The 19,569-nt window shown below is 31.6% G+C and overlaps 3 protein-coding genes and 1 non-coding gene across 5 annotated transcripts; 3 read left to right on the top strand and 1 right to left on the bottom strand.

Annotated features, from left to right (window-relative positions):
- Nucleotides 1-2,757: 2,757 nt before the first annotated feature.
- LOC101245311 (CDK5RAP1-like protein) lies at nt 2,758-7,715 on the top strand. The gene is made up of 3 exons (XM_004232397.5): nt 2,758-3,203; nt 5,507-6,564; nt 6,962-7,715. Exons 1-3 carry the CDS (start codon nt 2,899-2,901, stop codon nt 7,468-7,470), a joined length of 1,872 nt encoding a protein of 623 aa, XP_004232445.1. The 5' UTR covers nt 2,758-2,898; the 3' UTR covers nt 7,471-7,715.
- Nucleotides 7,716-9,609: 1,894 nt separating this feature from the next.
- Nucleotides 9,610-16,037, top strand: LOC101245605 (3-epi-6-deoxocathasterone 23-monooxygenase CYP90C1). Of its 2 annotated transcripts, XM_010318091.4 has the most exons (10): nt 9,610-10,144; nt 10,237-10,465; nt 12,632-12,962; nt 13,266-13,415; nt 13,496-13,762; nt 14,693-14,782; nt 15,026-15,104; nt 15,289-15,395; nt 15,471-15,598; nt 15,804-16,037. In XM_010318091.4, exons 2-10 carry the CDS (start codon nt 10,251-10,253, stop codon nt 15,919-15,921), a joined length of 1,485 nt encoding a protein of 494 aa, XP_010316393.1. In that variant the 5' UTR covers nt 9,610-10,144; nt 10,237-10,250; the 3' UTR covers nt 15,922-16,037. The 2 variants fall into 2 exon arrangements, with proteins under 2 accessions (XP_010316393.1, XP_025885299.1); XM_026029514.2 differs by lacking the exon at nt 9,610-10,144 and having other exon boundaries at nt 10,152-10,465.
- Nucleotides 16,038-16,771: 734 nt separating this feature from the next.
- On the top strand, nt 16,772-16,844 carry TRNAK-CUU (transfer RNA lysine (anticodon CUU)). Its single transcript has one exon. It is a non-coding gene; the product is annotated as a tRNA-Lys (tRNA).
- A 90-nt stretch (nt 16,845-16,934) lies between these two features.
- Nucleotides 16,935-19,384, bottom strand: LOC101260604 (ribosomal RNA small subunit methyltransferase, mitochondrial). The gene is made up of 2 exons (XM_004233681.5): nt 18,859-19,384; nt 16,935-18,439 (listed from the first exon to the last, which is right to left on the bottom strand). The coding sequence occupies exons 1-2, from the start codon at nt 19,255-19,257 to the stop codon at nt 17,678-17,680; spliced, it is 1,161 nt and encodes a 386-aa protein (XP_004233729.1). The 5' UTR covers nt 19,258-19,384; the 3' UTR covers nt 16,935-17,677.
- Between the last annotated feature and the right edge of the window lie 185 nt (nt 19,385-19,569).

Raw genomic sequence — 19,569 nt, 5'->3', positions numbered from 1 at the left:
ATCAAAATGTTAAGTATATAAAAAGAAATGAAAAAAATTATATATAATAAGAAATAAAAACAACGCAGTTGATAGGAAATAATAAAGTTTCTAATTAAAAAAATTAAAAGAAATAAAAATGGTCTAAATATATATATATAAAAACAACAACAACAACAACAAACTTATATATAGGAAAACAATAAAATTTCCAATTAAAAATAATAAAATAAATTAATAGGGTAAAAATGCAATTTATTACTTTAATGCATGTATAATTAATACTCACGTAACTTAATGCATCTTTTACTGTGCATAACTTTATATATAGATTTCCTCTTAAGTTATATTGGTATTAATTATATAGGACTATAAAAATGCAACCAAACATGGTATAAGTTATGTTGACTTTTCTACCTACACAAAAATTTCTACCAAACATAATTATAACTTAATACATTGTTTTATACATGAGCAAAATGTAAGTTATACCGTAAATCATCATTGTTAAAAACTAATTATTTCTCTAAAGCACCTTTTTAAAATGAGTTTTTAGAAAAATGCTTTTGAAAAAAAAAACAATATGTGTTTGAGTAATTTATTTGAAAAATATTTTTGATAAGCAAATTATGTTTGGCTAATTCTTTTAAAAATATTTTTTAAAAGTTAAACTACAAAAGTAAGTATCTCAACGTAATTATATTGTTAAGATTAATTTATAGAGAGAAACTATTTTAAATATCTATTACAAAAATGTTAATTAAAGTAGAATGCATATATTAAAATTTTCAATCAATATTATACATAAATAAATAAATTAAATATTATATATATTAAAAATTAAAAAACTATTATATTAAAGTAAAAATAAAATTTTGATTTAAACTTATTGATATGCTTATTAATATTAATTAATAAAAAATATATTAATAAATACGTATATATGAGAGGGATATTTAGTCTCAAGAAAATACTTTTCTACCTACTTTTGTTTGGTTCTCCTAAGAATTAGAAAATTTTAGCTTATTCCTAAGCTATTTTTTGGGGCTCCTATTTTTAAAAAGCAATTATGCATGTATGTTATTTTTTAAAAAGAATATTATATGTACTATAAGTGCTATATTTTTTATCAAAGAAATCGCAGGTGAGATAAATATAAATATGAATTAATTTAATAAAAATATGGATAAAGAAATCATAAAGTCACTTGAGGAATCTTTTTGAGTTGATTATTTTATATACGTAGAGAAGATCAAACTATTTTTCATTTCAAAATAGATTTGAAATAATTAAAGCATATGAAAAAAGAAAATCTTATTTAGTAGTAAAAGATTGAGATTTCTAGATGATGAGAATTTTTAAAAATATTGTGTTTACCTTTAAACTTTCTTTAACACGTAATAGTTATTCCGATATTCATAATTTAGATTTATTTTTTTAATTAAAAGTGTTAAAGTGAAATAATATTAGTAGAAGATTATGATCTAATGAAAATACTCAATCAAATAAAAAAATTTGATTCTTTTCCAAATACACATATCGCTTATAGAATAATGTTAACAATTCTTGTAACTGTTACTTCACCCGAAAGAAGTTTTTTCAAAATTAAAATTGATTAAATCTCTTTAAGATCAACACTGTCTCAACTATCAAAAATAGATAGACTGAATTAGTTATACTATCATTTGAAAAGGAATTATTAAAACAAATTGATTATAAAATGATACTTAATGATTTCGCTGGTTGCATCTAAAATAGATAGAAAAGTACATTCAAATAAAAATACATACGACCAAAAAAAAAAAACATTAAGACCCCTCTTTTAAATTTCGCTTTAGGCCCTAAATATTGTTGAGTCGGTCCAGTTAATTAGTTAGAAGTGAGTAATGAATACATATATTTTTTAACGGCTTGCTCATCCTATAGCTAAATATACCGTGACGAAAATACTTATCCTTACAAGTGTTTATATCAAATCAATGCAGTTTTTATTATTACGTGATTTAATAATATTAAGTAGGCGTTTAGCCTTGTGATACCATATCACGATATGATATCATGAAATGAAATCAGCGTTTGGACATTCGATTTTACGTTAATTCCGTCTCATGATTTCATATAATGAGATGTGATACCATATTCTCCAAAAACCATGATATGGAATCACACATGAAAACCATATCATGATTTGAATTATTTTAATACAAAAAAGTTGATCCACAAGTTTATATTTTGTTAAAACAACCCCACATTTATATCTACTAACCATTTATTTCACATGTAAATAAAATTTATAAACACATCATTACTTTTTAAAATTTATTATTCCCACTGACAGAAATTTATTATCCTCACCAACATATAATCAATCACTTTAACTCACACTTCACGAGTGTTGAGTAATAAAATCTTAATGAGCCCGTGAAAGGTGCTTCATTTTTACTCAAATATATTAATGAAACAATTACTTAAATGGAGAACAAATAACTTTATAATAATTTATTGTACGATTTGATGATTTTTTTTGTTTATTTGATAATATTGAATAAACAATGGGTGTTATTTTAATAGTTTTAGAACTTATGAAATTTTATGTTTATAAAAAAATAGACAACACTAAAATTTCAAAATTTCAATTTCATTTCATGATTCTATATCATGATACCATATTATGATACGATATCGCATAGACATACCCTAAATAAAAATGGTAAAACAAAATAAATATTAAAAAAAAAAATCTTATTTTAATTTAAATTCAATATAATAGAGTACCAAAACCGGATATGTCACGAAATAGTAGTACGACCGGTTTGTTTTTCGCCTTCTGTGAGCCGCCGAAGCCAGCTCGCCGGTTTGGTTGTGGCCATTCGTAGCCCTATCCACAGTCTGCAACCACAACAAACCCAAACCAAAAAAATGGCGTCTTCTCTATCTTCTCTATCGACCATGTTGAGCCAACCTCACTGTGCTGTGCGCATCAAATTCCCTAAACAATATTCGGTCAGATTCCTTTCTTCGAAGCTTCTTGAAGTTCAATCAACCTCCTCCCGCCGCACCTCAGTTTCTCTTGGGAGGAGTTCTACATTCTCTATCAAGATATCCAGGAATTTCTCGCAGTGTCACTCCCGCACTTCCTTAACCAGCAAGAACCAAATTCCAACCCTCCGTGACTTCATACCCAAAGCTACTCAGACTGTTTCTTCTTCCGATGTTCAGCAGGAGTAAGTTTCTTTGCTTTCCTTTCTCTCATTTGACGCCCTTTTTGTGTGATCAACGTGCTTACCATTCCATGCTGGCTAGACAAACAATTTAAAATGGTTTTAGGTGATGGAATTGCAGTGAGTGGTGTTGACATTCAGCTCTAGCACCGCCCCTCCGGTTAATCTGTAGATATGATCAAACAATTTCTTCAAAAAGTTATGTAATTTAACACTGTAAATGAAAACTTACAATATAACCAAAAAAAAAAAAATTACAAGATTACAATTGATACTAAGTTGCTAAGACAAGTACTTGGCACCCTCTGGGTTAAAATCTTGGATTTGCTTCTCATTTTCATTATTGGATCAAAGTACAAGCCTTATGTTGCATTGCAATTTTTTATTTTTTGGATTGCAGACATATTAGATCATGTTTGAGTGGAAGTCAATCCATTTAATTAGCATGGTCTCTCTAACATTTCATACAGTCGGAAATGGTCCATTGCTTCCTCTAAGTTGTTAAAATCAGACATGAGTTCTGTTGTTGCCAACCCTGTGAACTTTGGAGCTTTAATTTTATTGTTGCCAACCATTGTTTCCATAAGAGTTCAGTGTTCTTGGGGAGCAAATTCGCATGAACTCAACTCGCCAGATACAAGTTATTGACTGCCCATGGTAACTTAATAGCTCTAGGATTTATAGTTCACTACTACACTACAATGTGAGTGACATGCTTTAAGCACCATTATGTTCTGAGGGCCAAAAGGCTTAGATGATTTCCGAATGCATCATTTGGAAGGAATAAGCTCCCTGAGATGCTAGAAATTGCAGGACTTACTCTTTTTTTGTATTTGATATTAATGAACTACCTTACCTGATAAAAACAAAAGAAGAGCGGGGAAGGGTGTATGTTTGGTTCGAATGAACTGTTGAGTTTGTTTGATTGGAGGAAGGAGAGGCAAAGATAACGAAGAGAAATTTGTCTCATTAACTATGCTCCAGTGAAGCATTAATGATTTACTTCCCTTAATTGATATCCTTATTCCTTTCCGTTCAATGTTGAAAGGATTTAAAAGGCTATATAGGAGGTATGCAAAAACTCCAATTTATTCCTTGTTGGCTAATGCAAATATTTCTCTAACCTTACTTCCATTCATCTGACTTCTCCCCTTTTCGGTTGAACCAAACTCCACATTACATGGAACTACATGCCTCTACTTCACCCTAGCTTCCAAGTTGTTCCTAGCACAGAGGGTAGCAGGTGTTTTCATGTGTCTGAGTATTTATCATTATAACTGAACAAAAAGGCTGCCTTTGGGATGTTAGACTCAACCTTATTTGGGTTATAACCTGAAGTCAGATCGTTTGCTATTTCTGCTTGTAAAAAAAAAATCCATCTGAAAACTACCACATGTCCTTAAGATGGACCATTCCTGTCTTTGTTACAGTGATCTTGATCCATTGGCTGCATTAAGGAGAGACATAGTGACACCACTCTTGTCTAGGAACTCGCCAGTACCTGTGAGGTTCTTAACTACAATAATTGTGTGTCGTATATTCTCAATACACATTTGACAATTTTGGAAGTCAGCCAATATGTATGATAATTTTTCTTTATCATCTTGCCCTTAATACCAATATAGGATTTCATCCTTATGTACATATTATCCATCAAATACCACAGTTCTAGTGCAAATTAAAAATATCATCGAAGTAGTACTGAAATGAAAGCTGTGAATAGGAATAGAAAAAGGAAAAAAAGAGGGGCATGGAAAAATTATAAGACGATCTCCTTCTCAAGTTTATTATGCCATCATACAAAGAACTTGAGGTCATCAGTGCGAGTAATTTTTTTTTATTAGAGTAGACTAAAGGTATCAAACAGTTTGTATGTAATGTTGTCGTCTAGTTGCACTTATCTTTGATATATCAGGCTCCACAAAAACTATGAGGAGCTTTTTGAGCAAATAATTGCATGGAATTCCAATTATTCAAACTAAAGGGAGTAGAAAAGTTTCAACTCAAAACCTACAAACCCGGATTTTTACGTTGAACTATCGGAATATTTGGAACATTTTATTGACTTGCAAGTTTTGCCTCAAAAGTTCCAAAAGATGTTGCTCTGTTTTGTTCAAACTTCAGAATGGGATAATTCAATACTCAGATGGTAGATCTACTGAAGTGTGATCTATAGGCAATTTTATATGATAACGATTCTTTATATTTCTGATTTTCTTGTTTCGCTAAGAATTTATAACCTTATTTTCATTTATAGTGCCAATTTAGTAATCTTAGTTTTCTCAGAATTGTTTCTTTTGCTTTAGGTCTGTGATGATATCTGACGTTATGCCTAGAGGACGCATCTATCATGAAACTTATGGATGTCAAATGAATGTCAATGATATGGAGATTGTTTTATCCATCATGAAAAATGCTGGATACACTGAAAGTGTGGAAGTCCCAGAAAATGCTGAGATAATATTTATAAATACTTGTGCTATAAGGGACAATGCAGAACTTAAGGTTTGGCAGAGGCTCAATTATTTTTGGTTTCTTAAGAGGCAATGGAAGAGCAATGTTGCCTCTGGAAGGTCACAGTCTGCACATCCCCCCAAAGTAGTTGTGCTGGGGTGTATGGCTGAGAGGTTGAAGGACAAAATATTGGATGCAGATAAGATGGTTGACGTAGTTTGTGGGCCTGATGCTTATCGAGACTTGCCACGCCTATTGGAAGAAGTGGACTATGGTCAAAAAGGTATCAATACTCTACTTTCACTTGAAGAAACTTACGCAGATATTAATCCAGTCCGCATCTCCAAAAATTCTATATCTGCATTTGTATCTGTGATGAGGGGTTGCAATAATATGTGTTCATTCTGCATTGTTCCCTTCACTAGAGGGAGAGAACGGTCTCGCCCAGTGGAATCAATCGTGAAAGAGGTCGCGGAACTTTGGAAAGAGGGAGTCAAAGAGGTTACGCTTCTCGGCCAAAATGTAAATAGCTATAATGATACATCTGGAGTTGAAAATCCGGATGAACCAGCAGTCAGTTGGGAACTTAGTGATGGATTCTCCAGCATGTTTAAAGTAAAACATGTGGGTCTACGGTTTGCTGATCTCCTAGATAGACTTGCCATAGAATTTCCTGAAATGCGGTTCAGATACACTTCCCCACATCCTAAAGATTTTCCAGATGATTTGTTGTATGTAATGCGGGACAGGTACAATATCTGCAAAAGCATTCATTTGCCAGCACAATCAGGCAGCAGTGCAGTGCTTGAAAGAATGCGTCGTGGATACACTCGCGAAGTATATTTAGATCTCGTGAAGAAGATAAGGGATATAATACCGGATATGGGTATAAGCAGTGACTTCATATGTGGTAAGATTACATTCCATTGTGTTTTCTTAACTACAGGGACCTCACTTAAGGCCGTCCACACATGCTACATTATTCTATAATCAGAAATTGTCTGTTGCTTTAGGTTTTTGGGAAATATTTTTATTTTATTTTCTGGTTATTTTATGATACTTGTTTATTTACTCTTTTTTCAAGAATAAGAGTTGAATATACAAAGAGCTGCTACAGTATTTTATATTTACATAAGATGAGCTGACTACTTCTGCTTCCTGACTTCTCGGATAGAAAAATTGATCTTGGAGTTCTTGAATTATTCTAATGTCATAAGAGGACAAACTGTTCATAGTTTATAGGTAAATATACATGGGAGCTATACAATATCACTTATTTAGCTTTTAATTCTTTTGACGCGTTTCAGGTTTCTGTGGAGAAACGGAAGAGGATCATGAAGACACACTAAGCCTTGTAAAGACTGTTTGTTATGATATGGCATACATGTTTGCTTACAGCATGAGAGAGAAAACACACGCGCACAGAAAATATGTTGATGATGTTCCTGAAGATGTGAAGCAGAGGAGGCTCACAGAACTAATAGAAGCTTTTCGCGGGAGTACAGGTCAGTGCTATGACGCTAAAATTGGTACAATCCAACTTGTGCTAGTTGAAGGGCCAAATAAGAGAGCCCCCGACACAGAGTTAATTGGTAAGAGCGATAGAGGCCATAGGGTATCATTTACGAACCTGCTTATCCCAGATAAGGTTGATAATAATGGAAAGCGCAATCCAAAGGTTGGTGATTATGTTGAAGTACACATCACGAAATCCACAAGGGCATCTCTGTTTGGAGAAGCACTCGCTATAACCAAATTAAGCTCATTTTACAACACTTCACATGAAGAAGCTGTTGCCTTTGCCAGCAGAACTTAAGCTATTATTAAAGCTTCTGTACAACAGTTTGCTCTTCCATCTTGCTTTTCTTTTGAAATCACAAAGTATTGTTAATAGTTTTAGCATTCTTGGTAGCTTAAAGATCTTTTGCTTCCATACTGGAGTTTTATATCTGGCTGTTCCAGATAGTGCAGAGATGAGTCATCTTTGAGCTGGTTAATTTTCAGTATCCAATTTTAGACAAGAAGTCTTGTTTGCTTAATAATATTTGAAAATCCCGGAAATTTTGTTCTCGATAATAGTTATGGTAACCTTATCAACTGTCTTCTCATGTTGAGATTTTGTCTGGCCATTAACCGTTCCTTGTATATTCATCAAACTGAACTATATTCAAATGTCGCATACAAAACCTTTGTATCCCTAAATTGATTACCAGGTGTATTAGTTTAGAACTCAATAACGCAAAAGAAAAAAATATAGAGGAAAATAGTAAATCATACAAGTAAAATATAGCTCTGTGGACAGAAGATGGAGCAATGTGTACTAGCTACAACTGAATGTTATCAGTTGGTAGTGATCAATAACGTTAAGGTTAGGTTTGCATCCTGTGTCTAGTCTACTCTCTTTTCTGGCGATTTATAGGCCCACTATATTTTTCAAGGCTTGCAGCATGCATCCATGGAGTGGGGTTATCCTTCCTAACCTATACTTTTATGTTTAAAATGAGTTTATCCTTGCATGAATTCATACTAATCAAGCTCAAAAGGTGATATCAGAAAGTTTATAATTTCATATTGTATATGCTCTATTTTATTATGTATCAAATAAATTAAGTTGGAGCGCACCGATGAAAGCATCAAGTTAAACAAATATTTGTTGACTGTAATGAGGTGAAATATAATTGGGTAGAGCATAAAGTAATTTTGGGATCATCATTGTCCTCTACGCTCATAACTCCTATCGCCAGACTAGAAGTTTCAAACTCAAATGAATTATTTGATTAAAAAAAATGTTTGTTTATTTGATTTTGAATTTCAATTTTAAGGAATAAATTTGTTATAATAGAAAATATTCTCTTTTGATTAATAATATTCAGCCTGAATCTGAATCATTTATGTTTTTCTTTAAATTATCAACTACTCATAATAATACTTTTAAGAAAAAATTCTTGTGACTAGAAAATTTGATCAGAATGATATTTTATTTTTATGTTATTTTATTTTTAAAAATATTTTTATCTTTTAAATTTTTATATATTTTAATTAAAAATGAAAAAATAACAATTTATTTTAAAATAAAAAAATTATTATATTTTTTTTAAAAAATATTCTGGTGAGAGTTTTTCGTAATCTCCCTTGAATACTCAACTACCGTGTATACTGTGTATTGGAGTATGGAAGAAAAAAAGATTACATCTCGTAAATTATATTTTCTCAGTTTCAAAAAGATTAAAAAAATAATTTTATAATTTTAAATCAAAGTTATGTCAAATATATCAAAATGCTCTTTAATTTTATGATTTTAAATATGTCACGTAAAAAATTAAAATTAAAATATTATAAAAATAAAAAAAATCATCCTTTTTAAAAAAGACTTAAAAAAAAATATGATATTTTTTTTATACGATGAAATAATAATTATGACATGTGATAGCATTTGACCAAATTCTACTTTTTACTATTAAAAAGTAATGATGATTTGACTCATTGAATCCACATATCCCTGGATTTTGGCAACCCAACTTGGGTTATTTTGGTAAAGGAAACAAGATGTCTTAAAAGATTAGTAATATTAAAATTACTTTTAACTCTGATTAAGTTTAGCATGTTGAGGTTAATGTATATACTACTTTTAAATATTTTTTATCAAACAATCCTTAAACGATAACTGTATCTGAGATCACCTTTTTTATATACCAAAACCTTCATAATTAAGGTATGTTGGGTGGAGATGATGTACTATTAAAGTAATTTTGACAATACAAAGCTGGTAAAAACAACTGTTGAATAACATGTCAAAATACTGACAACTTTATATATTAAAAAAAAGAAAAACATTTCTAGTCCGATTGTAATATTAATAATCTGATTTTGTAACTAAAAAGTAATATATTGAGTCAACAACTTGTTCAAAATTAGTAAATAAAACAACTATAATTGGACTTCTTTCATATGTTTTGGTAAGGCTCTATTTTGACTGGATACAAATATTAATAGTAAAAACCTGATTAGGAAAAAAATATTATGTGCATTTAAAATTCAGAAAGTACTTAATATCAGTCTTGAGTCAATTGATCAATATAATATTAACAAGATCTGTTCGAAATTATGTATTTTTATATTTTTTTGTCCATATAAATATCAAATTAGACCATAGGAAAATAAAATTTAAAAAAGAGAAAGGTATTAAAATATTTTTAAATTTAACATAAATTATTAATATTGTTCTGAATTATTGATTTTATTTTCTTATAGGAGTATGTAACTGTAAATAAAATGAAGAAAAATATTAAAAACTTTTTTAAATTTGGTGAAATTTATTATATGGTAAGATTGGAGATGTATTTAAATTATAAAAAAAAATATTTTTAAAACTATTATTAATTAAATCTTAAAGGCTCAAGATGTATAAAATTTAGTAATTTAATTGTCGTTAGTGTATGTTTGGAAAAGCAGGGGACTGAGACAAAAAGAATAGAGCAAATACATTTATGGTAATTTACTTGAGTCGGATAATACTCTGTTATATATTTCTTCGAAAAATAAAACCTCACCGGCCACCTCTTCTCTCTCTTTTCTTCTACAGAGATTTTTGTGAAAATGGAAGAGAAATCAGAAAATTGGATTTGGATATGTATGGTAACAGTTTTTTGGTTGATTTATAAGATTAGAAAAAAGCAAAAAGAAGATAAAGAAAGGGAAATTGGAGTTCCAAGGGGAAATTCTGGTTGGCCTCTTTTAGGAGAAACGCTCGATTTCATTGCTTCTGGATACACTTCTCGTCCTGTCACTTTCATGGAAAAACGAAAATCTCTGTAAGTAAACACCACAACTTTTTCTATTCCCTTCACTGATTTTTGCTTTTTTCAAATTCATGTTTTCTACTGTTATTATATATAACAGAGATTCGAATGATTAACAAAGGACTTTTATCCATTGAAGATCGGTCATTTTAATTCGTTATCCGTTAAGAAAATTATTTTCTCCCCATTTTAATTTGATTTAGCAAGAAGCTGAAGAAAATATATAGAAAAAAAAAATGGATCTTGATCATAAAATCAAAGTTTTATACCTTTAAACATGTGTTTGAAGTTAAAATATTCTTCTGTTTGTTTGCGTTTGAAAGTTGATTTCACTAATATGTAAAATTAGTTTACATTAATTTAATATTTTAAATAAAAAGTTTAAATATTTAAAATTTATATGAAAAATATTAATTTTTTATATAAAAGATCCATTATAAATTTTTAATTAGTATTTTTATCATTATTATACTCTGAAAAAAATTATGACAGATTAAAAATGATCAAAAGTGATGTATAAAAAAGGATCATTCTTTTTTACAACACTAAAAGGTATTGAATGGAGGTAAAAGAAAGTTAAAAGTAATAAAAGATATATTAATAATATTCATTAGGTATTTAATAAATAAATAGTACTACTTTCTACTATATCTTATCTTTGATTTTCTTAAAATAAAATTATTTTTCAAATAGCCTTTTTTTAAAAATTATTTTTGAAACTGAGGGAGTATTCTTTAAAGAAATTTTCTTCTTTTAAATAAGGGTCATGGCGTGGTCACGCACGTGAGCGTCAATCAGTTTACTCCGTTCAGCTGCACGGCATTTTGATTAAAATATTATTTCATCAATTTTAATTGTTAAATATATTGTAGAATTAAAACGAGTTGCTAAAAAATGAAAAGATATTTTTTCCTAACAAAAATGAATTTAATAGAAAGAATACTTTTTTGGGTACAAGATTACAATATTACTAGTATAGTGAGCTGTCCTTTTAATTTTCTAAAATTAAAAAATAAAAAGTAGAATTGGAAAAGTAATAATAGTAAGTAATAATTCTCCCAAGTCCCCGTTGTTGACTGAAGAAAGAACATTAATTCCTACGTTGATTTTCACTTGTTAATATTTGATTTGGTATATTTATTAAAAAAAAATTATTATTTATTATTGAGATTCAACTTGAAAAAAGTAATTATTTTTACCTATTACAAGTGACAAATAGTATTATTTATTGAAGTAATTATTTTTACCTATCACAAGTGACAAATAGTATCATCTATTGTTGAGGTTTAACATGAAAGAAATAATTATTTTTATCTATTATAAGTGATAAATAAAAGTAAATAGAGTGAAAATTTAAATGAGTAATATTGTGATGGGATTACGATGATCATTTACATTTAAAAGTGTTCTCCTTGACATCATTTTATTGAAACTGTAATCATTTTATCTCTTTTTCCCAATACTCATTTGCTATTATGCCGACACTTGCTAATAATACATATAATTCCAAAATTTATCGGCCCTCAATTATAATTGCGTGTCCGCTATGTTTTAACATGTTGACCATAGACACATGGAGCATGTTTTTGTAAAATGCTTATAAATTAGGAGCTCAAGTTCATAATCGTTGATAATTAAACCGAGTTTCGCATTGACGTAATCAATTTAATTAGTAGTACAATAATTATATATAACTCCTCAATTAGTAGTACAATAATTTGCAGAGGAAGAAACATACCATCTTTGACTTGTTCAATTTATATGACATAATTTTTTTTTTCTATGCTATCAAAAAGAAAAGAATTGGTAAATTATTTTATAAGTTGAGATCAAGGAGTATCGTTTTATTTTGCAGAATCAGCATCGATACCGTTCTTTTAACCAATGGTACCATGTCATATGACTTGGCCAAAATCATGAAAAAAGATTTTGTGTAACCATTTTGCAAAAAGCTGTGATATCTCTCTTTTACAGTTAACAGTACATCTCTTCCACTCTAGCTAGTACCTAGGAGCTCAATTGCAGACCCTAATCAACCTTCCTCATTAAAATTCACTGATCCCTTCTTCCAAAACTTTATTTGCACATGTATTCTGATAATCGTGGTAAATAATAGTAGTGAAATTATATTAAATATGTTATTCATTAACTATTTTGTTCTCTGAAATTCTTTTTAAGGTACGGGAATGTGTTTAAAAGTAATATACTAGGAAAAGGAATAATAGTATCCACAGATGCAGAGGTGAACAAAGTGGTTCTACAGAACAATGGAGATGTATTTATACCATGTTATCCAAAATCAATAACAGAATTATTTGGGAAGAATTCAATATTGCAAATGAATGGGGCAGTACATAAAAGACTACACGGACTGATCGGAAGCTTCTTAAAATCGCCACAACTCAAGGCTCGTATCACACGGGACATTGAAGCCTCTGTCCGCCATTTCTTGTCAACATGGCTCGAAAAACAACACAACGTCGTCTACCTACAAGATGAAGCCAAAAAGGTCTATATCTAAATTCTTTGCTGCACATGCATGCATTTATGTTATGTTATGTCTCATCGTCCCCCATCACTACGTTTAATTTGAGCCCACTCCGCTCAATGTCACATCATATGGGCACCATCAAATGTAATAGTATTTCATTCTTTATCAATATCTTATAGTATGTAATAATAATAATAAAAATATTGTCAATTAGTAAATATATTCAGTCTAATTTCACAAGTTCATGAAGTACAGAATATATGCGGACATTACTTTTTATTGGTCCATTTTTGTAACATCTCCTGTTGTTGGCTATTGAAGATTTCATTTGAAGTATTAGTCAAGCTGATACTAGGCGTGGACCCTGGAGAAGAATTGAACTTACTCAAGAAAGAATTTGAAGAACTCACCAAAGGCTTGATTTGTTTGCCCATTAAGCTTCCTGGAACCACTCTCTACAAATCATTAAAGGTAATCTTTTGTTGATTATTATATATAAACTTATATGTATGTGTGAGTTGTAGTAACACTATTTTTAAGTGTTTGTTTAGGCGAAAGAAAGGTTAACAAGAATGGTAGAGAAGATGGTAGAGGAGAGAAAATTAAGCATGGAGAAAAAAGAAGAAAAGGGTTTCCCAAATGATGCAATTGACGTGCTCTTAGGGAATGCTGATGGGGCAAAGCAACCTCTGCCGTATGATTTCACCAGTGGCAACTTGATAGAGATGATGATCCCTGGAGAAGAGACCGTACCAACCGTGATCACCTTAGCCGTCAAATTTCTAAGCGACAATCCCGTCGCTCTGCATCGCTTGCTGGTATGTACTACGATTTAACTTATATGAATTGACAGTATAAAAATCGTCGAATTAAAACAAAACAGAGCTATAGATAGGTCTTAACTTAAAAATAAACCTTAGTAAAATTGACTGTTTTGGATATAATAAATGGACGGATAGGCTTTGCTTGGGCTAAAGTACGAAGGTTTGGGAGGAATGATTGCTTGCTTGCCCCACGTGTGGGTGGTGGGGAATTATATGTCATAGTCATATGATCTTTTAACTTTTATTTAATTAATTTATCCTTTTCTACCAAGTCATTTTCAAAACTGTGGACACACCAAAACTATTTAAAATGGAGTATTTTTTTAAATAAATATGGAAGACTATGGTTTTTAGCCGTACGATATTGATTTAACGGCTGTCAGTTGTGGACCAACTTTACAACCCCCGTGCTCTTCTTCTTGAAACTTGTGCCGACACTTTTTTTGGTGGTCTTGCTTGGTCGCAAATTATCCTAAAATAAGTGTTGCTTTAGAAAACTTTGAGATAAAAAATAGTAATGTTTCCAAGTATACTCCTATATGAAATAGCTACAGTTTTTTATACTGCTCAATTCTTCAAACCGATTATTAAATATGAGTAATTTAGCAAACTAGAAAACCTTACATTTATTATTCTTTCATAATGACATGAACTAAGCTAATACACTCTGTATTTTTCTATATATACTTACTGATAAGAGTGACAATTAGTTTGGCTAGGATGTAGGTTGAAAAAAATATTACAATACAAAGTAGTGTTACTCTGGACCAATTCTAACAATATAGAGATTAGAATGAATTTTATTCTGAGTCATTGGAGAAGACAAAAGTTGAGGCGTCGTTCTATACATTAGTTCTCTGTTCTTGATTACTCTCTTTTTAATTTTCTTATCACAAATTAGTTGTTTTGCTGGAATAATTGCAGGAGGAGAATTTGGAATTGAAGCAGCAGAAGATAAGCTGTTGTGAGGACTATAGTTGGACTGATTATTTGTCAATGCCCTTCACTCAGAATGTTAGGTTTCATTTTTATCATATAAAAATAAATTGTCATACTTTTTCAGTCTAGTGTTGCACTATATACATGTAGGTTCAATCAAGTCCTTTTATAAATGTACTCACAGTGCCAAAAATAATACCCTAGTAATCTTTAATTCTGTCTTTTTTAAAAAAATTATATAAACAGGTTGAAAATTTGATCAAATTTTTGAATGTTTATGATAAAGAGAAGATTAAATTCAGTTTTATGGGATGACAGGTTATCAGTGAAACGTTGAGATTGGCAAATATCATTAATGCAGTTTGGAGAAAATCTCTCAAAGATGTCAAAATTAAAGGTATGTATTTCACTTCTTTATGATACACCATTTTCCCTTCTCTGTGTAGGCCTCCTAAATTAACTAGTGTACCTGCTTCATACGCGTTACAAATATTACTTTAATTTTAGCGGGGTAAAAATAAAAGTTGAGTGACCATCCATAAAACTAACTCGAAATATATATTGTGGTGTTGTGAATACAGGGCATTTGATACCAAAAGGATGGTGTGTTTTGGCATCCTTCACTTCAGTTCACATGGATGAAGAAAATTATGAAAATCCATACAATTTTGATCCCTCCAGATGGGAGGTCAGTTTTTAATTCCTTTTATACAATTAAAAAATTGAAGCAATTAAAATTCTAACTAATTGTTTGGCTTGGCAGAAAGTTGGAGTTGCTGTGACCAGCAATACATTTACACCCTTTGGTGGAGGACAGAGGCTATGTCCTGGTTTAGAACTTTCAAGGCTTGAAATCTCAATTTTCCTCCACCATCTTGTCACCACCTACCGGTAAAAACGCGACCTCCAATATATATTTTTCGTAGCTTGAGATTGAGACGTAGTTGTTGGAACGGAAAAAAATAAAAAAGAAGTGGGAATAGTAGTGTTTAGTTATTTTGTTATCAAGTAGCTAAGCAAGAAAGATAGTGGTAATTGAGTATACTACAAGAGTAATAATTAATGAGCAATCACTTTCTATTGTGTTGATGAACAGATGGGTGGCAGAGAAGGATGAGATTGTCTATTTTCCAACAGTGAAGATGAAGAACAAACTGCCTATCAACATCATGCCCCTTCAGCAAAACCCACTAATTCAAACCAAACAAAACTAAATTTCTTCTTTATTAATTCCATCCTTAATTTCTCCAACATGCTGCTGTTTTTTTTTTTTTATGTAACCAACATCTTTTATTATCTCAACCAAATATACATCTCTATGTTTAAGGTAGCGAACCATGTACAAGTTTTTAATTTTTTTAAAAATAGATTAATATTTAGTTACGTTATGAATAGTTTGGAAATGAGATGTAGTCGTTGCAATGTCTCCATTTCATTGTTATAGTCCTAGTGTATGAGAAAAATATGGTGGTGGAAAAATCAATTCAAAATTTTCATCCTTATCGTCGATTTATATGTCCTTTTGTTCCCAAAAAAGAAAAAATATGCGGTGGCTGTAAACTAGATATGTAGAATGAAGTTGAAAGGTGGGTAGCGGGTCCTATGCCACACGTGCAACACTTGCCTAACAAATAATTTGGTTGGTAAATCAGACGAGAAAGTACAGAATTTATAAAATATATAGTCAATAATTGAAAGGAACTCTCATATCATGTCCCAAGTATTGCTGGTATTTTAGTTCATCAACCGAAGTCCACTGCTTTATACGTGTTATTTGTCGCTTAAAATTATTAAAAGATTTTTAAATTTCTTGCTTCCTTGATAACTTGAATGTACAATGTTAGGATTGTACGTGGAGAATATTTTATTTTATGAGCACCCATGATCTGGTCGTCTCTTGTTCCAATGGTGTCCGACATGTTATCTGTTTACACCAAAGCATTGAGAAACTGTTATAAAATTAGCTAGAAGCTGGCCAAGTTGCCTTGAAAGTGCCCAGAACTTTGAACCAGAACCCAAAACCATCTCTTAGGAAAGATTAATTAATGGTGAATAACGACATCTGCCCGTCTAGCTCAGTTGGTAGAGCGCAAGGCTCTTAACCTTGTGGTCGTGGGTTCGAGCCCCACAGTGGGCGTGTTTGTATCTGTTTTTTTAATATAAAAACAATACACAATACATTTGAAGAGCATGAACAAAACATTTTGTGGTTATAGGGATGTAAATGTTTCTTGAATATCTACTATCTTCATTCAACTTCAAGTTGGAAGGCAAACAAAAGAACGCGCCTTCTCTGACAAAAAAATAGTGGCTACCAAAAAAATTTGAAATTGTTCCTTTACATGCAGGAAAATGAATATTATTTCTTTGGCTAAAACCAATATTCCAGCATGAATATTGGCCCTTGTTAAGCTGGTTCTTTCCACGCGAAGCTTCTTGTTGGCCCTTCCCTTGCTGGTGACCGTCGGTTAAGCTGTAAAAACCTTATGAAAGGCTCGGGTAAAGTTTGCCAAATACAAGCCGGAGCCCCAGTTTTGCACTGGAAGAGGAGGCCAACAAGGTGGGTAGCAAACGAATGGATACTCTCAGGACTGACAGAAGGATTTTAGAAACGAGTCCAACAATCTGTCTCAAGGCTCAGAAACTCATTTCCCTGATGCACAATTCGAAATTGGGTTCCAGTGGGAGTCAATCCATCTGCTAAATAGATTAAACAACAACACCTAATAAGGTCCCATTTGGCATTCCACCAATTGAAGGAAACATAAAGTTTGTGTCCAGAATCCAGTAGTCATGATATGACTAAGATGCACAGACCAATCAATCACCTTCAAAGTAGGAACTTTCTGAGGGTGAAGTGACATCTTCTGCAAAAAATTGATAATCTGTGCCTTGGATGAATTTCCATTTATGAAAATGAGGTAAGAAACCGTGCGCACGTATTTACACAAGCATAGGTGCATTAAGGCTCTATAATGGACCAAATGCAGAAGCAAGTTCGGCATCACATTCATCCTTAGGATTTACTTGACCATGAAAATGTATCCTAGCACGATTGAATAAAGAAAGCAAGTCAAGTAGCTCCTTGTGGGAGAGCTTTGAAGGCCTCTTATCTTCAAATCCAGATGTTCTTAAAATGTCATTGATTATATCTCTAAACAAATTTAGGTCCTTCCCTATATCAGGAGAGAAATTAACATTGTCTTCATTGCTCAGCCCGTCTTCATCTTCGGTATCATTAACATGATAATCACTGTACAATGCATTATTCTCTTCATCTCCTTTGGTTTCTTGCAGCTTCATTAACTCCATCAACATTCTTTTCTGCTTAAAGATCGCACCCAATGTTTTATTTTTCTTGGTGAAGCAAGTTCTTGTAAACGCACACCATTCTTCATAGTCTACCTCTGGAATTTCAGTTTTAGGATATATCTTCACAACAGAAGAATCAACCTTTGGACATGGCAAAAAGTCCTTCTTGCTCACATTCATGACAAACTCTACGTCAGCCACCAGCTTCACGTTCACAGCTAATCTATTAAACTCTGAATCCCCTGGATTTGCCAATAGCCTCCTAGCAAATTCTTTCTGCAGCAATAGTGTCCCACTCCTATAAGAGTTCTTTCCGTAAACTAATTTAGCAACCAAAGGCGAAGAAATTCCATAAGGGATATTGGCAACCATAAGATCAAACCGTGGAAACTCAGTCTTTAAAGCATCTTGGCAAATAACCTGCAAAACCCAAATGAAAACTACTCAATTGAACTAAGTATGAAGTCCTACACATGTCAGACTCAACGTAACTGCACTAAGCAGTCCTTTGGTTCAATGACAAGTTATACCAGGATTATAATATAACGGTTATTATATAGTGTAATAATCATACACGCATAGTCACAATCGAGAATGCAACAATGCCCGTACCAAAATCAAGAATTTCCTTAATCCTTGTATTACTAATACACCTAGTCTTATATCATTCATTTTGGATTTTAAGTTTATGGTACTCTTTCTAACTTCAACGCGGTAAATTAAGTGTATCTGTTTGTGCCTAATTTTAACAGGAAACCACATTAAAATTATAATGCAAAATTTTATACTAAAAAGGCATAAGGCATTTCGTCGAACAATATGCAAGCATATAAACTTACAGTTAAACGGTCTTGAAGTCCTAGTTCAGAGACGCGCTTATGAAGAATCTCTACCATACGTTTGTCGATTTCGATGGCTATGACTTTTTGGGCGACTTCTAGAAGCTTCAGGGTGAGATTTCCGGTGCCTGGTCCAATTTCTAGAACTGTATCAGTAGGAAGTATGTTGGATTTTTGGACTATGGAATTAAGGACTCGAGGATTCATGAGAAGATGTTGACCTCTACTCTTAAGTAAATAAATTTGTGCTTCTTCATTTTCAGTTTTTCTTCGAACTTTGTTATATTCTTCATCTTTGACATTGTTGAAACGGCGAGTCGACTGCGAACGATAACTTCGCCGGAAAAAATGTTGGCTAATGATTAGTTTGCTCGACAAAATTTTGATACGATCAAGCATTGTCAAAAATTGAACTTTTCAGTTGAAGAGATTTTCAATTTCAGCGGGAATTACATGGGGATTTCATCACCGAAAATTTAGTTTAATTTATTTTTGTTAAAAAAAATAAAAAAGGAAAAGATGATAGGTGAGTCCCAGTTCAGTTCATAGTTCTGGGCCGAGCCCAAATTGAAGGACCCAAAAGTACAAATTACTTATCTGGGCCTAGGCCCGCCTATTATAGAAAGAAGGGAAAATTGTATAAAATAGCAAACTAATAACTTAAATTAAATTGAATAGCTAGGGTTTGATTTAATTGTGCTCCATAGCAAA

Source organism: Solanum lycopersicum, chromosome 2 (assembly GCF_036512215.1).
Source record: "Solanum lycopersicum chromosome 2, SLM_r2.1".
Taxonomy (NCBI): domain Eukaryota; kingdom Viridiplantae; phylum Streptophyta; class Magnoliopsida; order Solanales; family Solanaceae; genus Solanum; species Solanum lycopersicum.
Note: the sequence above shows the minus strand (reverse complement) of the source record. Positions and strands in the feature narration are given on the sequence as shown.

What these genes read in the sequence shown, in the direction of transcription:
- LOC101260604 (XM_004233681.5), bottom strand. Translation starts at nt 19,257, where the DNA reads ATGCTTGATCGTATCAAAATTTTGTCGAGCAAACTAATCATTAGCCAA. An exon ending in GACTTCAAGACCGTTTAACT is followed by an intron (nt 18,440 to 18,858) that starts GTAAGTTTATAT and finishes TGGGTTTTGCAG; the next exon opens with GTTATTTGCCAAGATGCTTT.
- LOC101245605 (XM_010318091.4), top strand. Translation starts at nt 10,251, where the DNA reads ATGGAAGAGAAATCAGAAAATTGGATTTGGATATGTATGGTAACAGTT. An exon ending in CTCTCTACAAATCATTAAAG is followed by an intron (nt 13,416 to 13,495) that starts GTAATCTTTTGT and finishes GTGTTTGTTTAG; the next exon opens with GCGAAAGAAAGGTTAACAAG. An exon ending in CATCTTGTCACCACCTACCG is followed by an intron (nt 15,599 to 15,803) that starts GTAAAAACGCGA and finishes GTTGATGAACAG; the next exon opens with ATGGGTGGCAGAGAAGGATG.
- LOC101245311 (XM_004232397.5), top strand. Translation starts at nt 2,899, where the DNA reads ATGGCGTCTTCTCTATCTTCTCTATCGACCATGTTGAGCCAACCTCAC. An exon ending in TCTTCCGATGTTCAGCAGGA is followed by an intron (nt 3,204 to 5,506) that starts GTAAGTTTCTTT and finishes CTTTTGCTTTAG; the next exon opens with GTCTGTGATGATATCTGACG. An exon ending in AAGCAGTGACTTCATATGTG is followed by an intron (nt 6,565 to 6,961) that starts GTAAGATTACAT and finishes GACGCGTTTCAG; the next exon opens with GTTTCTGTGGAGAAACGGAA.